Source organism: Triturus cristatus, chromosome 7 (assembly GCF_964204655.1).
Source record: "Triturus cristatus chromosome 7, aTriCri1.1, whole genome shotgun sequence".
Lineage (NCBI taxonomy): Eukaryota > Metazoa > Chordata > Amphibia > Caudata > Salamandridae > Triturus > Triturus cristatus.
The window spans coordinates 1,827,486,224-1,827,502,189 of record NC_140590.1 but is presented as its reverse complement, the minus strand read 5'-3'; the positions used below and the strand labels follow the sequence as shown (position 1 = coordinate 1,827,502,189).

General features: G+C 43.4%; 1 protein-coding gene across 1 annotated transcript; it reads left to right on the top strand.

Annotated features, from left to right (window-relative positions):
• The first annotated feature begins 223 nt into the window (after positions 1-223).
• On the top strand, positions 224-1,144 carry LOC146813311 (olfactory receptor 1L4-like). The gene has a single exon (XM_085615376.1). It carries the CDS (start codon positions 224-226, stop codon positions 1,142-1,144), a length of 921 nt encoding a protein of 306 aa, XP_085471502.1.
• The last annotated feature ends 14,822 nt before the right edge of the window (positions 1,145-15,966 follow it).

The following is a 15,966-nucleotide window of genomic DNA, read 5'->3' as shown; positions in this document are numbered from 1 at the left end:
TAAGATGTTATTCCATGACCTGCAGTACAGTGACAGATCTCTAATACCACCCTGTTGAAAATGAAATATCTGCTAAATATTATCTATTGCAAGAGTCCTATTAACATGTGTGTGTTATTGGTTCACCTTTGTAGCATCATCATGCCCTCAGGCTTAAATAATTTCATTGATGTTGTTTGTTTTCAGGTTGTCTACAAACACAGTTTCCTGTATCACTGGACAAATGAAAGAAGGAAATCAGAGTTCAGTCAATTATTTGCTGGTTGTAGGATTTTCAGACCTTCCACAACTACAAGCTCCCCTCTTTGTTGCTTTTTTGCTGATTTACTTATTAACTCTGGCAGGAAACCTTCTAATCGTGACAACCATTTGTTGCAGCTCCCATCTGCACACACCCATGTATTTCTTCCTTATAAATTTGTCCTTTAATGACATATGTTATGTTTCAATCATTTTTCCAAACATGCTGGCTCACTTTTTTCAGGAAGGCACACAGGTTTCATTTACTCAGTGCCTGGTGCAACTGTACTGTTTTATGGTCGTAGGGGTTGGAGAATATGTCCTTCTCTCGGTAATGGCTTGTGATCGATATGTTGCCATCTGCAATCCTTTACATTACACATCCATCATGAGTAGCTCTATGTGCATTCGACTGGCTTTGGTATCATGGGTAGCAGGTTTCCTAGTCCCAATACCACATACTGTCTTGCTTTCTCAACTCTCCTTCTGTGAGTCACACATAATTAACCACTTCTTCTGTGATGCCACTACTCTTCTCAAGATTTCATGTAGCGATACAAGCTCAATTGCAATTCTTACCTATGTAATAGCTACTATAGTGGCACTAATGTCCTTCAATGTAATCATTATTTCGTATATCAAAATCATCTCATTAATACTAAATATTAAATCTAAAGGAGGGAAGCAAAAGGCATTTTCCACATGTCTGTCACACATCACTGTAGTTGTTTTATTCTTCGGTTCTCTTTTTGGTACCTATGTGCGGCCACCATCAACATATTCAGTCAACAAGATTTCTTCTTTGTCATACATTGCTATTACTCCACTTTGTAATCCCATTATATACAGCCTGAAAAACACAGAGTTTAAAAATGCCCTGATGAAGTCAAAAAGAAAAAGATAATCTGTTTTAAGAAGAAATGCAAGTTCAAGTTTGGTAAATCCACATTGTTGAGCAATAACAAACTTTTTTACACATGACTCCAAAAATGTTGGCAGTGACCCAGAATGATCTTAATTCATGTACATTAATTTTCAACTGTAATGTTTAACACATTATTATACACCAAATGTTAATATGATTTTTATTTTTGACCATATTAAAGCTTCAAATTATATAGAAATTATTAGTTGTTAATATGACTGTCTCTATCACTCATCTAAATGAAGCTATTGCTTTCTTCCTCAACATTGAGAGGTTAACTACTTCTAATGTGGTATGATTTGCTTTGCCTCAGTGACCCTACAGAATACTTAGACACTTTGTAAGTGTGACATAATGTTCTGTACAAATACTCCTCTTAAAGCAGGATTTACCAAAGCATAGTGCTGGTGTTCGCGTGACACCATCAAAACGCATACCTTCGCATATATTTACATTGAGGTGCATATCATTTTTTTGCATGGAATTTTAATGATTGCGAAGCACTAAAATGAGTTTACGTTAATCAGTCTGAGATAGAATTAATGTATTGATGGACGTGGCCATTTCTACAGGTCATCCACAAACATTTGCCTTCAACCTCCTGATTTCTGAACATTTTTGTTGGCTCCTAGAACTCAGAGCACTTCACCACAACTTCACCACGGCTAACCAGTGTTAAAGTGCTTGGGCCCTCTCCTTTAAACATGGTGAAATTGGCTTACACATAATTGGCACATTTAATTTACTTGTAAGCCCCTAGTCAAGTGGTACTACATGTACTAAGGGCCTATTAATTAAATGCTATTAGTGCTCTCACAGCACAGATTGTGAGCTGATCCCAGGCCTTTTTCTACCATGTTGCTGCACCGCTTTGCTTCCTCCAGGTCTTGCTTAGTGCTTTCCCCTGCTTTTGCCTCGTTTTACTGCTGTCTCCTGTTTCTCTGAGCACATTCTCCTGCTTTTGCCTCTTATTACTGCAATCTCCTTTATTTATCCCAAGTTCTACGAGTGCTTATTCCTGCGTCTGCCTTGATTTTTACTGCTTTTTTCTTCCTATCCCACATTTTTCAGGCTGCTTTCTTCTGTTTCTCCCACATTTTTGACTATTTTCTCCTACTTTTATCCCAATTTTCTAAGTGCTTTCTCCTGCTTTCACCTCTCTTTTTACTGCTTTCTCCTCCCTCTCCCCCATTTTTCTGAAGTGCTGTCTCCTACTTTTGCCTAATTTTTTACTGCTTTCTCCTCCCTTTCACCTGTTTTTCTAAGTGTTTTCTCCTGCCCGTTTATTATTGCTTTCTCTATCCTCTTCCTCCGCTAGCACCTTGAGACCTTAACGGGTTTTTTGCCATGCTTTATAAATCCTGATTGATTAAGTAGCCTTTTTAAATATGTCTCAGTCCTGCCTTGAAGCAAGTGTGTGCAGTTTTAAGCTGCCATTTTGACCTGACCTTTCTTTTTAAAACATATAAATAATCCCTGGAGTAGGTGCAACCCAGCAGGGTGCAGTGTATTTAAAGAGTTGTAATTTTAACTTTTACATGTCCTGGTAGTAAAACATTCTTAGATTGGTTTTTCATTACTGTTAGAAATGGGGTCTCTAATTGGCAGGGGTATGCACCCTTGTCCAAGCAGGGACCACCACTCTATCCAGGGTAGGACCCAAAGCCCCCCCGGAGTTCCTGTACACACCCTCTGGTAGCTTGGCACAGAGCAGGCTGACCTATCATTAGAGGCAATATGTAATGTATTTATGTAACAAACACCTAGAGTGACACAATGGAATCACAACAAAAAGGGACAACACACAGGCTTAGAAAATAGTATATCTTTATGTGGTAAAAGGAGCACAAAAATGACAAGAACAATTCAATCAGTAGATGAGGAGTTAGACCAGCTTAAAAGAAGTGGTGCTTTAAAAATCAGTGATGCGCATTTGAGAGACTTTACTGTAATTTAGCAAGTTCTTGTGATGAGGATCTCCAGAGCACAGTCCCCTGTAGTGTGTCAGTACCACGCAGATACAGTCGGGGTAAAGCCCCTACCGGGCATGCGCTCGGCGTTGTGATGCGGCAGGGATCACTGTAAGTGCACGGGATGAAGGAGGCACCGTGTGGCTTCTGAGACCAAGAAAAGAAAAGCACAGAGATAAGTCCTCTGTGGAGGGAGGCACAGCACGACCTCTGGGACAGCTCCGGTCAGCTCCAGTTGCAGGGATGAAAAGTGGGAATGTAGGAGGAACAGCACGACCTCTGCGACCGATCGGGTCAGCTTAACTGCAGCCAGAGAGCCACGGAGCACTTGGTCCCAACTGGGGTGTGCCATACAGGGGCTGCAAGGCCTCCGCTGAACTGGCCACCGGGCTTTGGGTCCCCCACACTCAGGAAACACCAGGGTTAGCAGGGAGATATAAATCCTGGGATAGTGTGGTCTTTGGTATCCCTGCGGCCTCAGAGGAAGACAGGGGGGCAACCCAACAAGTTCTGGGAGTCACTCTGGTGTTTTTTCTTGATGCTTGGAGCAGGGTAGAGGTCAGCAGGCAGTAAGGCAGCACAATCTAGCAGACAAGCAGTCCCTTGGAAAAGTCAGCACAGTAAGAGGGCAATCGTTCAGCACAGCAGCTTTTACTCTGTCATAGGATCCTCCAGGTCAGTAGTGCACCAAAGATGTGGGGTCAGAGTCCTATTTGTATACCCTGATGCCCAGCTACTAGAAGGGGCAGAAGCTTCTGGAAAGGTATTTGAAGTTCTGGTGGGGTTCCCTGTCTTTCCTGACCTGGCTCCTAGCTGTCTGCACTAACAAAGCAGGGTCGCTAAACCTACTGTGGGGTGGCAGGGCTCAACCCATTCAGGTGTAAATGCGGATCACCACTCCTTCCTCTCAATCTAGTAGGGCCATAGGAGTATGTAGATGGAGGAAGTCCTTTCTGCTTTTGGGGTAGTCTAGGAAATATGCAAGTGTGGGGCTGCCACCCCGGGCTAGACGTGGGTTGGGGCAGGCACACAGAGATGAGTGAAGGACAGAGCAAAGCCCACTTTCTCAAAGTGGCATTTATGAAACAATCATCCAAAATCCAAATACACCAATAGAGAGGATTTCTCACTACCATTCAAACCTTACCAAACATGACATAGCTACTCCTTCCTGTTCAGGAATTACCATCTAAAGAGGGCGTAAGGGAATTCCTAACGCTGGCCTATGGAAGGGCAAGGCATCACTGTAATGGCAGAAGCCTGCAATAGGTTTGCCAATGTCACCATGTATTAGGGAAGAGCACCCGCACCTTAGCTCTAATTAGCAGTGGTAAAGTGCCCAGAGTCCTAAGGCCAACAAAAAGATATAGTCCAGACCACAAGGCAGGAAGGCAAAAAGGTATGGGGAGACCAGCCTAAGTCTGACAGGTCTAACAATTACTGCAAAGCCTACCCCTCTCTTAACATAACATTGAGTTGCTTTATTAGGTTTAATAAGTGATAACTTCCAATTGGGAGCCGGTAGGAATGTTTGGTGTCTAAAGACTTGCATTTCAAATCTACTTTAATAAAAAAAATGGTATTTAGAGTCGCAGTTCTGAAAATGCCACTTTTAGAAAGTTAACACATCTCCTTGTGTTTACTTTTAGAATTTGGCATTTTCTTTCCCTATTTGCTACCTGTAGCCTATATCCTGGGTCACATGACCAGATCGTTGGGTGTTGTTGGCAGATGGTCTTTCTGTATTGCTTACAGACAGTGAGACAAAGGTGAAATAGGTGTTGGCATGATGGATAATTTTGGAATCTGTGAGGGGTAGAGCTGTCACCTACCACAAGTGGCTGTCACAAAGACTCTGCCTCAGCACACTCACAAAGGATTTCAAACTAGTCTTTTGTGTCCCCAGACGTGCTGGGGCTAGGAAAGGGAGGCAGATAATTCCAAGTACCTCCGGGAGAGTAGAACCCTTTCGAAGCATCTCCTACTTCAAAGCTGGAACCAAGGATAAATAGTGGTCCCTCAGACCCAACACTTCAGTACACCTCTGGACCTGTGGATACTACAGATGAACAGCTGGTGTTCTGCTCTGCAGCCAGAAGGACTGCTACTCTACTTCCATGCTACTCTACTGCCCTGCTACCTGCTGCACTGCCTGCTGTGAAGGAATGCTGTAGCTGCACCCTCCATCCCACACTGAGGTGATGATAAGGGTCAGTTGACTGACCTCCTGTTATGTGCTATAGGGACATAAAAAGTTTGCAAGGCCTCCCTGCATCTACCCAGCTGCTTTGCTGCCTAGGCCTGCAATCGAAACTGTCTGAGTTATGATGGCCTCTACTGGAGTGAGTTCCTGATCCCCAAGAGATGCACCTCAGGTCCTGGACCGTTGGTGTGGCGTCAGTTGAGCTCTTTCCCCAAGAAAAGGAAAAAACCTGAAGTTTTAGGCTCTCCATGACCTGAACAGAACTGTTCACACCAAGATCCTGCCACCTGTATTGCTGCCAATGCCCTACTCGTCATGCCAGAGCAACCACCAGTGATGACCCGCAATGCGAGAACTGCACTTCGCCCTAGGGCATTGACCATCCAAGGAGCTCCTCAAAAGGATCTTTGTGCTATTGCCACAACCATCCATGATGCCCGGCCTGCTCTGTGCACCACAGCAACAACCACCCTCAATGCTCTCCCTGCTCCCCAGGGCCCCCTCCACCTGGTCTTGCTGGACTTACCTGGGCCCTGTATCCAGACTGCATTCCATTGTGGTAAGCCTGAACTTGTGACTTTGACCCGGTCTCGTACAACCTGATAACTGTGAGTGACACTTTGTGCTTTTAGGCACTATATTTACCTTAAAATCTTTGAAATAGCATATCTACTTATTGGATTTTTGTAATCTTGGTGCCAAATAATTTATACAAATTTATTCTATTTTTCCATTGTGGTCGGCCTGAACCTTTTACTTTGTCCCTGCCCTTGTTGCTTATAATTGCTATTTTAAAGTTTATTCTTTAAAAATCAATTTCTCAAGTTCTACTTATTGGATTTTTGTTGTTTTGGTTGTGTTTCATTTAGTAAAATAAGAGCTACTTTTCTAACCTATGTAAAATCTTTTTGTGTGTTGTTTTCACTGTTGTACTGCTTGAAGTGTTTCACAAATACTTTACACGTTGCCTTTTAAGATAAGCCTGAATGCTCTGTGCTGAGCTATGAGAGGGTGAGCACAGAATAACTTAGGGTGTGTTTTTGGCCTACCCAGACTAGGATTGTGTTTACTGCTTGACCAGGGCATGTACCCCAGTCAACCAGGAACCCACTGTTTCAACAATGGTGATCAGTGGTAAAGATAAGACTTGTGTACGTGCATTGCGATTCAGTGACTTGGTGTATACTACATTTTCACATCTAGGACCATTACAAGTTTTACATTCTTCCTTAATTTTTATTTGGCTGCTTTTCTCCCTCTTTTCCAAATGCAAGTGCCCTAAACTCCTTTTTGTACCATGGATATGGATGCCTGCAACTTTGAAACCCTCAGTAGACCAGAGCTGCTGAAACTCTTCAAACAAAAAGGATTGAATGCAGACAAAAAGGCCTCCAAGCTGGATCTCCCGGTAGCCTTGAGGGCTTTTGAGGAGGTGCAGGGATAGCGGGCCAAACTAGAGGAGCATGAACTGGATAACAATGAGGAGGAGGGAACACTAGCTCTGTCAGGACTGGCCAGTGTAAGCCACCCATCCGCCTAAAGTTCCTCCCAGTTATTTGCAAGATCCAAGGTATTGGCAATTGCAGTCCAATAAAGTACCTCCCAAACCGCTGGTCATCCCATTTATTTAAGGGAAGACTGATTCCTTCACAGCGGAATTTCAAGATGGCCTCCGGCACTGATCAGCAAGGTTGCCGGTCTAGTTTTTGTCCCTGTAAGCCGGCGCAGCTGCGCTCGCGAGCACGCACGCGGCAAACTGCGCACTTCAACTGAGGCGTTTCAGAAAACGGTCGCTACTCCCTCATGCGGCGTTTTCGATTCCTTGGAAGTTTCCAGAGTGTGAGTTTCCCAGAGCATTTGCAGAAAGCCTTTTTCCGCAGCTGCGGTGAGTAAGCCTTACCTTTTTTGAATTAACGACAGTTTCCTTAAGATCGACATAAGGCTTTTTGAAGGAACTTCAGTCAGAATAGGACGTAGCTGTCCTTCCGATTTGTGACAAGTTCTCAGTAGAAGGATTACAAGAACTCTTGCCTGTGTTATTTACATTTAGTCTTTGGCAAGCTTTATGACATCGCTCCTGAGACTGAGAATCAGATTATAAGAATTAAAGAACTTCACTAGGGCTAATCTAATCCACTCATTTGCCCTTAAGGATATTCATAAACAAAGAGACAATTTTTAGGAGAAGAGTATATGGAAAAGACCTGCAAGAGTTGTAGTTATATATATATATATATATATATATATATATATATATATATTACCTACTGGCCGTCGCCAGTAGGTAGTTATAGTTAGGACCCTCTTACCATAGGAAATCCGCAACATTCTATTTTGAATAACTTTGGCGCCGGTCGACGAATCCTCGCGAAATTTTCAAAATAGGTGGGGCGCTACGGTCCGCTCCTACCCTGAAAGTCTCGGGGGGATTCGTCAAGCGGGGGCTGAGAAAAAAGGGTGGCCCCAAAACGCGTTTTTCCCATGCATTTTTCCATAGGACCTTTAGACACAGCTACAGCCCGAACGGCTGAACAGAGTTACTTGAAATTTGGCAGAGAGGTAGTCCTCAGGTCAAGGAAGTGCCTTTTGTAGGTCTGGTGTAAATCTGTTCAGTAGTTCCTGAGAAAATAGCATTTAAATCAATATATATATCTGTGGCAGCTTACGGTGCGCTTACGGTAAGCTTACCGTACGCGTACGGTGACGTGCGCAAGCGCGATTCTGATTGGCTGTTAGATCTTAGTAAACATTCGAATCGGTCGAAACCAGGAAGTGTCGGCCGCCATTTTCTCACTCGCACTCTGAGGGGGGGGACGAAAAACAAAGGCAAAAAACATGTAAAGGGGCTGTTTAGACAGCTCTTAACCACCTAACCTTGTTGAATGGTTCCCCAAAGAACCCCCAAGGCCAAAAACTCAATAATTTTTTATTTCGAAAAATCGCCGATTACGCTTACCGTACGCGTACGGTAAAAAAAATAATAAAAAAAAATATATCCATACTCTCCCCACCCCATGTGCAAATGATGCTTGAAGGGCACCATTTGTGCATGGCAAGTTACTTCAATGAAATATAAATGTTTAAAAAAAAAAAAGTAACCATACTCTCCCCACCCCGTGTGCAAATGGTGCATGAAGGGCACCATTTGTGCATGGCAAATGTATGCAATTAAAATGTAAAAGTTTACCTTGCACAACGAAGCGCATAATATGCCCTCCATGTGCGCACGGTGCGCGAAGCGCATCGTGCGTACATGGCCCATCCAGCGTAACATGGGCACGCGGTGCGCGTAGCACACCGCGTGCCCACCGTGCGTGCACGGAACGAACTGCGTTAAGTGGGCGCGCACGCCACGAATGGCGTAAAGTAACTTAGCATTTAAAAAACCGTACAAATTCACTGAAAAAACCATAGGTTTCACACACGTTATAGTTAGGAATTAGCATTTAAAAAACCTTGCAAATTCACTGAAAAAACCATAGGTTTCACACATGTTATAGTTAGCTGGACATTTTACTGATAAAAAACCTATGAAATTCCCCCGTTATAGTTAGTGCAGGCAACTATAACTCACGCGACCGCAATCCTCTGCTGATGACATATGTGTCTTTATGAAAAAAAAATATTTGTAATATATGTATAGCTAAAAATTTAATGGAAGAAGACATGGGCAAATAAGTGTCTAAATACAGTATTAGCATCAGCAGAGGACTTCGGTCGCGTGAGTTATAGTTGCCTGCCTGCCTATAACATTTGTGAAACCTATGGTTTTTTCAGTGAATATATATATATATAGGATTAATTACCGACAATAGTCATCATCATCATCAAAATATCTTTATTCGGATATTGAGACATCCAAGAAAAGAACAATACATTTACACAATTCATAATACATTAATGTAAACAGGTAATCTTAAAATATTTAAAATAAATCATTTCTACAGGGTCTGTCCGGGGCCTTAATAATAGGATTACACGGGTAGAAAGGCTACGAATTCATAAAGTTTTAAAGTGCAGGGTGCAAACATCTATAAAGTGCGAGATACCAACACAGTAAAAGTATTTAAAATGCATGATCATAGCTGGTTTAAAATATTACTTTATAAAATAAACTGACATATTAAAACGTCGTAAAACATCCCAAATACACTGTACCATACAATTCATAGTTTACAGACATCCTCGGTAATGTCTACTATTATGTGCAGAATGTAAACAAGTTTAGAAGGGAACTTTTAATCATAGAACCCAACCCTCTGTGTCCAACAGGCAAAATTGCTTACGCCTCACGTCTAGACATCCTTAATTTTGCAGCTAATCTTAAAAAGTTCACAGTGCAAAACAAGGTAAGGGGTTCCGAGGAGAGTTTCAGGTATAAGAGTGCTACCCTGACTTGGCTAAATTTATTCACTCTTAGGATGGTTTTTAAGAAAACTGCCCGCGGGTATTCATATAATGGACAAAAGAATACAAAATGGAGGGTATCCTGCGGAGATCCCAGATCGCAGCCGCATGGACCCTTTGATCCAATATCTCTTGTGAAACCTGCAGGGACAGCTAAAATGTGGTGTAAAAGATCCAGTCTGAATCTGGTCATTAAAAATCTATCATTTTTATTATATATCTGCGCCAGGTAAGGTTCTAAACCTGCAACAGATTTCGTTAATATGTCAAGATCTCTCCCTCCACAAAAGAACATTGGTGCTTCATCGTCGAGTAGACCTTCAACTGCTGAAAAGAAAAAGAGAATTGATTAAAAGACTGCCTAAGGTTTTTGCAAGGTAAAAGAAGGAAAGGAATATAGAAAGATTTAACAATTAGATAAACCAGAGAAATTAATCTAATATTGTGTTGCTTTTCTATTTAGTATAACTCCACCTAGAGAATCACTGAGTAGCAGAGACCATATAGGCAGCAAACCTACAAGAGAACAGCTAGCCATCTATTTAGGACAGGTAAAATTCATTTTAGGTTTTCTTATAAAAATTAGTAATGTCAAGTATAGATGTTTAAGAAGTTTTATTTTACAGGAAGGCTACATAAGAATAGCAGCAGACCAGTCAAGTCAAAGAAGAGGTGGCGTTTCTCTTTTCTTCCCAATCCCCTTTCCCCCCTCTAGTTGCCAGGGTATATATTGCTCAGGTAACGGAGTTGGGGAATCGGTGAACTTATATCGGCTCCTGCGGAGGACTAAGTTCTGGGACAGGTACTTGACAATCTCAGTTTGAGGAGGAAGAAGACCCAGATCAGGGTCCTGAACTCCCGGGAGAGCCAGACTCAAACTCAGCATATGACATAGATGCCCCTCATACTCAGGGTGGAGTAGGGAGCAGTGTGTCTGGCAAAGGCCTGTCCCCACAGGAACTCGAGGGCAGGAGGGAAGAGGGAAAGCGTAAGTGGTTGCTGGAGCTAGCTAAATTAAAGCTAGAGAAGGAGACAGTTGAGCCTGATAGAGCCTCATAAGAGAAGAGACTGGCCATAGATGAAAGAAGGATGGCCCGTTAGCTCATTCATAGGCAGCTGTATTTAAGCGCTAGGTAGATTGATTCAAGCAGTAATGGTTGCAGCAGACCTGCGGTATCCACTGGAGAAGGAAGGGGCATTATTCCAAAGGATTTGGTGCCCAGTTATGTGGAGGGATGACATTGACAAGTGGTTCTCCACATGTAAAGTATCTCTAAGAGGGCACAAGGTTCTTGAGGAGATCGGGGGTATCTTGTGCAGGTACATGCCCAAGGTGGGAAGGTGCACCCTCCTGACAATAAAGGTGGATGACCAGACACAGTACACTCCCATGTAGGCCATACTTTTGAGTAAATTTGAGATGACCACTGAGAGGAAACAACAAAAGTTTAGGGGCAGCCACATACTTCCCACACAGACCTGGGTGGACTCTCTATATTATTCCATCAAGGCACTGATGGCTGGGTGAGGAGCAGCAAGGTAGACGATCACACCGGGCTGTACAACCTAATTCTGGGACAGCACATGCTTGATATTAATTTTACAGAGATGCACCAACAACTAGCTGGTAGCAAGCTGACTCACCTCAGGGAGATTGCAGAGGAGACGGACTTCTGGGTCAGCACCATAGTGTCCAAGAAGGAATCGGGGGGGATTCCCAAAATAGTAGTACGGGGTTCCCACCAGAAGAAGGAGGGTGGAGATGAAAAGAAGGAGTTCTCTCAAGGCCTCCAAAGTGGTTCTCAATTGAAAGGATCCCAGTCCCAATCTGGCCATGGGAAGAAAGGCTTCTCTGGTAAGAAACAGAACAAAACCCCTAAGTGCTATGAGTATGGGCATTAAAAGTGTGATCCTAAGTGCCCTAAGAGGGCACATTCTTGCACTGGAGGAAACACACCAGGGTGCGCAGGTGAAGTGCTTGGGCAGGAGTTAGTCCCAGTCAGTGGGGTTACCCTAGTGTCCCTGGGTAATGTGAAGATGGTGCCTAAAACCCACATGCATTCCAATACTGTAAAGTATAGGTAGTTGGTCACCATCAATGGCAAGGAGAGTTGAGGCCCTGAGGAACACAGGAGTGATTATGATGACAGTAAGGAGTCAACTGGTGGTCCCAGAGCAGATTCTACCCAATATATTCCACCAGGTTGTAGTTGCAGAGGTCCGTGAAGGTTACTACCCTGTGCCTCTTCTTACATTTGGTTGTGGGAGTCTCTGGTCTTCTGAAAGCCGCGGTGAACCCTGCCATGTCTGTAGTTTTTTTTGGTAAGGATTGACCTTGAGCGCGCTACCTGGAAGGAAGTGGAGTTCAGATCGCACATGGAAATGTTAGGGTTGCCTGAGTGGATTTGTGCCGTCACCAAGTCCATGCCTGCCCAGGAAACGATTAAAGGAAGTCTGGAGCTTGGAAAAATGGCCCAGCCAGCTACCAGAAGGCAAGGGACATGAGAAACCAGCCCATGAATGTATCTCAAATAAGTTAGATGGGGCACCAGAGGAGGTTTCCCCGGAGCCTACTGGAGAGGACATTGCCTCCCTTGGTGACCTGCCTGAACATGCTGGATTGCAAGCAGAAGGAGGACCCACCAGGGAGGTGTTCTGTAAGGCTCAAAAAGGCTGCCCAATTCTGCAGGGCATAAGGCAACAGGCTGAAGCCCTGGCAGCTGGTGATGCCTCTGGAAATCACTGCTTCTATTGGGAGGATGGTGTGGCAGGGATTCTGTCCAAAAACAGAACTGTGCGCAGGATTATAGGACCTTGGTACATAGGGACTGAGTCATCCTATCACGTTAGTACCAATGAGCCCAGGACCGACTAGCTATAATATCTCACTTGCTCTCCTACTCGCTCACAGAGAAGCAAATGAGTAGACACCCTTTTGCTCTCTTGTACTTGTCCACAATAAGATCTGACAGAGACACAAAACGCTTTAAAATATTTACTTTCACTAACGTGCCCTAACATGCAGTATACATGCCACAACAAGCAGGAAAATGCATAGTAAAAACACAGTCAGCATAGCAGCTAGTCCATATATCATGAAGGGAGATGTCATCCTGAAAAGACAATGGAGAAAAGATAATAAGGTCTAACCTCCCTCCCCTTGCTGAGAAGCAGTGTCATTATATATTAGAAGATCTCTGGGCTTTGTCAGCAGACACCATACCTTAGACTATAGATAGTAGATCTACATCATAGGTGCTGTCTTGCTCTTCTCCCTTGAAAGGTCCCTTTCCAAGTGTGTGCCACTTATTTGTGTATCCTAATAAAAACCAAAGTATGTTGTCCAAAAAACAGATGCATCGGTATGTTTTGTCTAAAGGCTAAGGCCTACAAACTTTGGAACATCTGGATCAAAAAATTCAAGAGCCAAAGCATGTAGCTCTGTCAATTGAGCTGTGCAGTTTCCAAGAGATTGTGAGTGCACCAAGGAGGATTTAAAATCCCCATCAACAATCGTACCTTCCATGATCGTGCAAGCTGCAGAATAAGCATGTTTAGAACCAATGGCTGGCTCTGCAGAGCCATCAGTGTAAATAATGCATTTGTACTGATCAAGAGGGAGTAAAGATAAAGGAGGTGGATGAACATGTTCCTATTGTAAAAACTCCTGTGTCTGCAAAGAAGGGTCAAAGGCAAATTGACATCAGCCGACATCAAAGAACTAGCCCACTGTATCCAACCTGAATGCAGAGCCGTAGAATTCAGGACACTAGCCTTCGTGACAGCAGGCACTGGCAAGACCATGAAAATGCATTTACCATGATCCAAAGAACTTTCTTTCAGAATCGCCATCTGACCGCCATCAAACAAAATTCAGTGGAAGAGAAACACATCTCAACTGGAGGATACAAATGTGATTTATAAGCAATGGGGACCGTGTCCCCTTCACTGAAAGTTACGTAAGTGAATCCTAATGCTCCTGGCACAATCCATATCACCAAATTAGCTGTATTATCTCCTGTTAACAATAATTGAGTCCCAAGCAGATCAGACTGCAAAGACCAAAGTATTGCTGTATGTTCTGGAAGCCAACTGGAAGACAAAAAGAGGGTTTATCAACCCATAGAGCCCAGCAAAGACTGCCATTTTTTTAGGGTAGAGGGAGGCTGTAATTGAGCACATTTGTCCAAAAACTGTTGGGCCAAACCCCTACCTTCCTTATTGAGTTCATAACCAAGGAAAAGCACTGCCAGAAAGGCAATGCGTGATTTCGCAAAATTAAATTTGTAGCCTAACTTCTCAAAATGTGTGACAATGTGATCAATGCACATAAGATGGGAAATCATCTCATCATCAGTCAAATAAATGTCATTGATGCAGGAAAGGGCATCAGGGGCAATCTCATGTAAAATTGAAACAATGCATGCCGCAAACACGCCAGGATTACTCTTATATCCCATATGCAATCTTGCATATCATCTCTGATTGCAGAGAAGGCTTAATGCGGTCAAAGCATGGCTTTTAGGAGCCAAAGAGTGGCTAAAATATCCATTGGATATATCCAAAGTGGCCTTGTATTTCTTTTGAACGCTGTTATTCACTAACGCAGAGCTATGTGTGTTCTGAACCGCAAAGGTACGAACATGACTGTTCAAATGTCTGTAGTCTAAAACTATATGATATGAACTGTCTGGTTTCAATGTCAGAAAAAGAGGATTATTTATTGAAGAAACACAGGGTTCAATCCCACCCTGATATTGCAATTGAGTCAAGATGTCACTCACGGGTGCTTTTGCCTCTCGTGTAAATGGATACTGTGGTTGGGGCTAAGGTGTAGAATGCAAAGAAATCACACGTACTGGGGAATCCTCATCCCAACTTGCCTGATTGTGATATAACGCTGTAAGGATAATGCCCACTTCAAGGCATAATTCATTTTATCGCCATTGGTACGTATTGCAAAAAACTGGGTAAAATATCATCTTTCCATCTAGAGAAAGCCAGGACAAAAGGGGGAGGCAAATCAATCTCCGCCAATAAAATATCATATGAAGAAATAAGATTCTCCCAAAAGACTGCTTTTATGGGGCATTTATTGTCACACAATTTATAGAGAGGGGGACACTAGGAGCTGAATATTAGGTCCAGTGACCCTTGCTCCCGAGAAGTTACTAGTGTACAAAGGGAGTCACTGTTCCTTGTAGAGGAAGAAAGAGGAAGAGACTTTTGTTGTGTGCTACTCTAACTGTGGGGTCAGTGTGCCCTCATCAAAATGCCCTCATACACCCCGAAGGATGTCATACTTCATCATATGGGCTTTTCTCCTCGTCGGGCCGCTGCTGCAATGCCCTACGGGTCCCCTAAAGGGTCTCTTTATCAGAGATCTTTTGATGAGAAGACGATTGGTTGTGGGTGAAAGTGGCAGTGAAGTCTAAAGTGGTGTGCTAAAAAATGACTGGAAGAAGAGTGGGTACTATTTATTAGGGTGATCCCTCTGTCATTGTTAAAACAAAGTGTGTGGTGCTGCTCTAGGAGATATTATGTCCCTATGTAGCTGGATATATGTCCCTAATGAACATATATAACAGTCAACATGTTTCGCGCTGCATGTGGCCTTAGAGGGAGATCCAAAGTGCTTCTTCAGGACCAAAGGGAGTTCAATTTTAGTATCAGTGGTGGCCTGGACTAACTAGTGTCGCTAATTCTGTAGGAGGGAGTAGCGTTTCTAAAAAGAAAAAAAGTATAGGACAAAAGTATACTAACGTTAGTATCCTTACTAGGTAGGTTATATTGTCCAGGTCAACCATTGGAGGGCCTGGTGTGCATTACTCTTAGCGTGTATGTATGTATGTATGTATGTGTGTTCTTATATAGTGCTCGACTTACCCTTGGGCATCTCGGCGCTTGCATTGGGAACCCGTCCTGGCTTTTCCCTGTGAGATAACCCGTACTGGGCATCCCCAAGGTGAAAGCCAGGCATCCCGCCGCGGGGGGGGCGTAGTGGAGATTAAGCAAGCTATTGCCCAGAGTTGCAGAGTGTGAACCCATGATTCAAGTAGGCACCGAAGTGTGTGTATTATCGCTATAGGTTGGCATAGGTGCATATATAATAACAGTGAACTGAATAATTAAAACAAGTCCACAAGATTTCAGATTACGAACGGAGTACTCTCCAAGTATCCGAACTGTTACTGCTCCAGCTACACGACTTGCTGACCGGA

Bases quoted from the DNA above. Each gene is read 5' to 3' on its own strand.
- LOC146813311 (XM_085615376.1), top strand. From the start codon at position 224: ATGAAAGAAGGAAATCAGAGTTCAGTCAATTATTTGCTGGTTGTAGGA.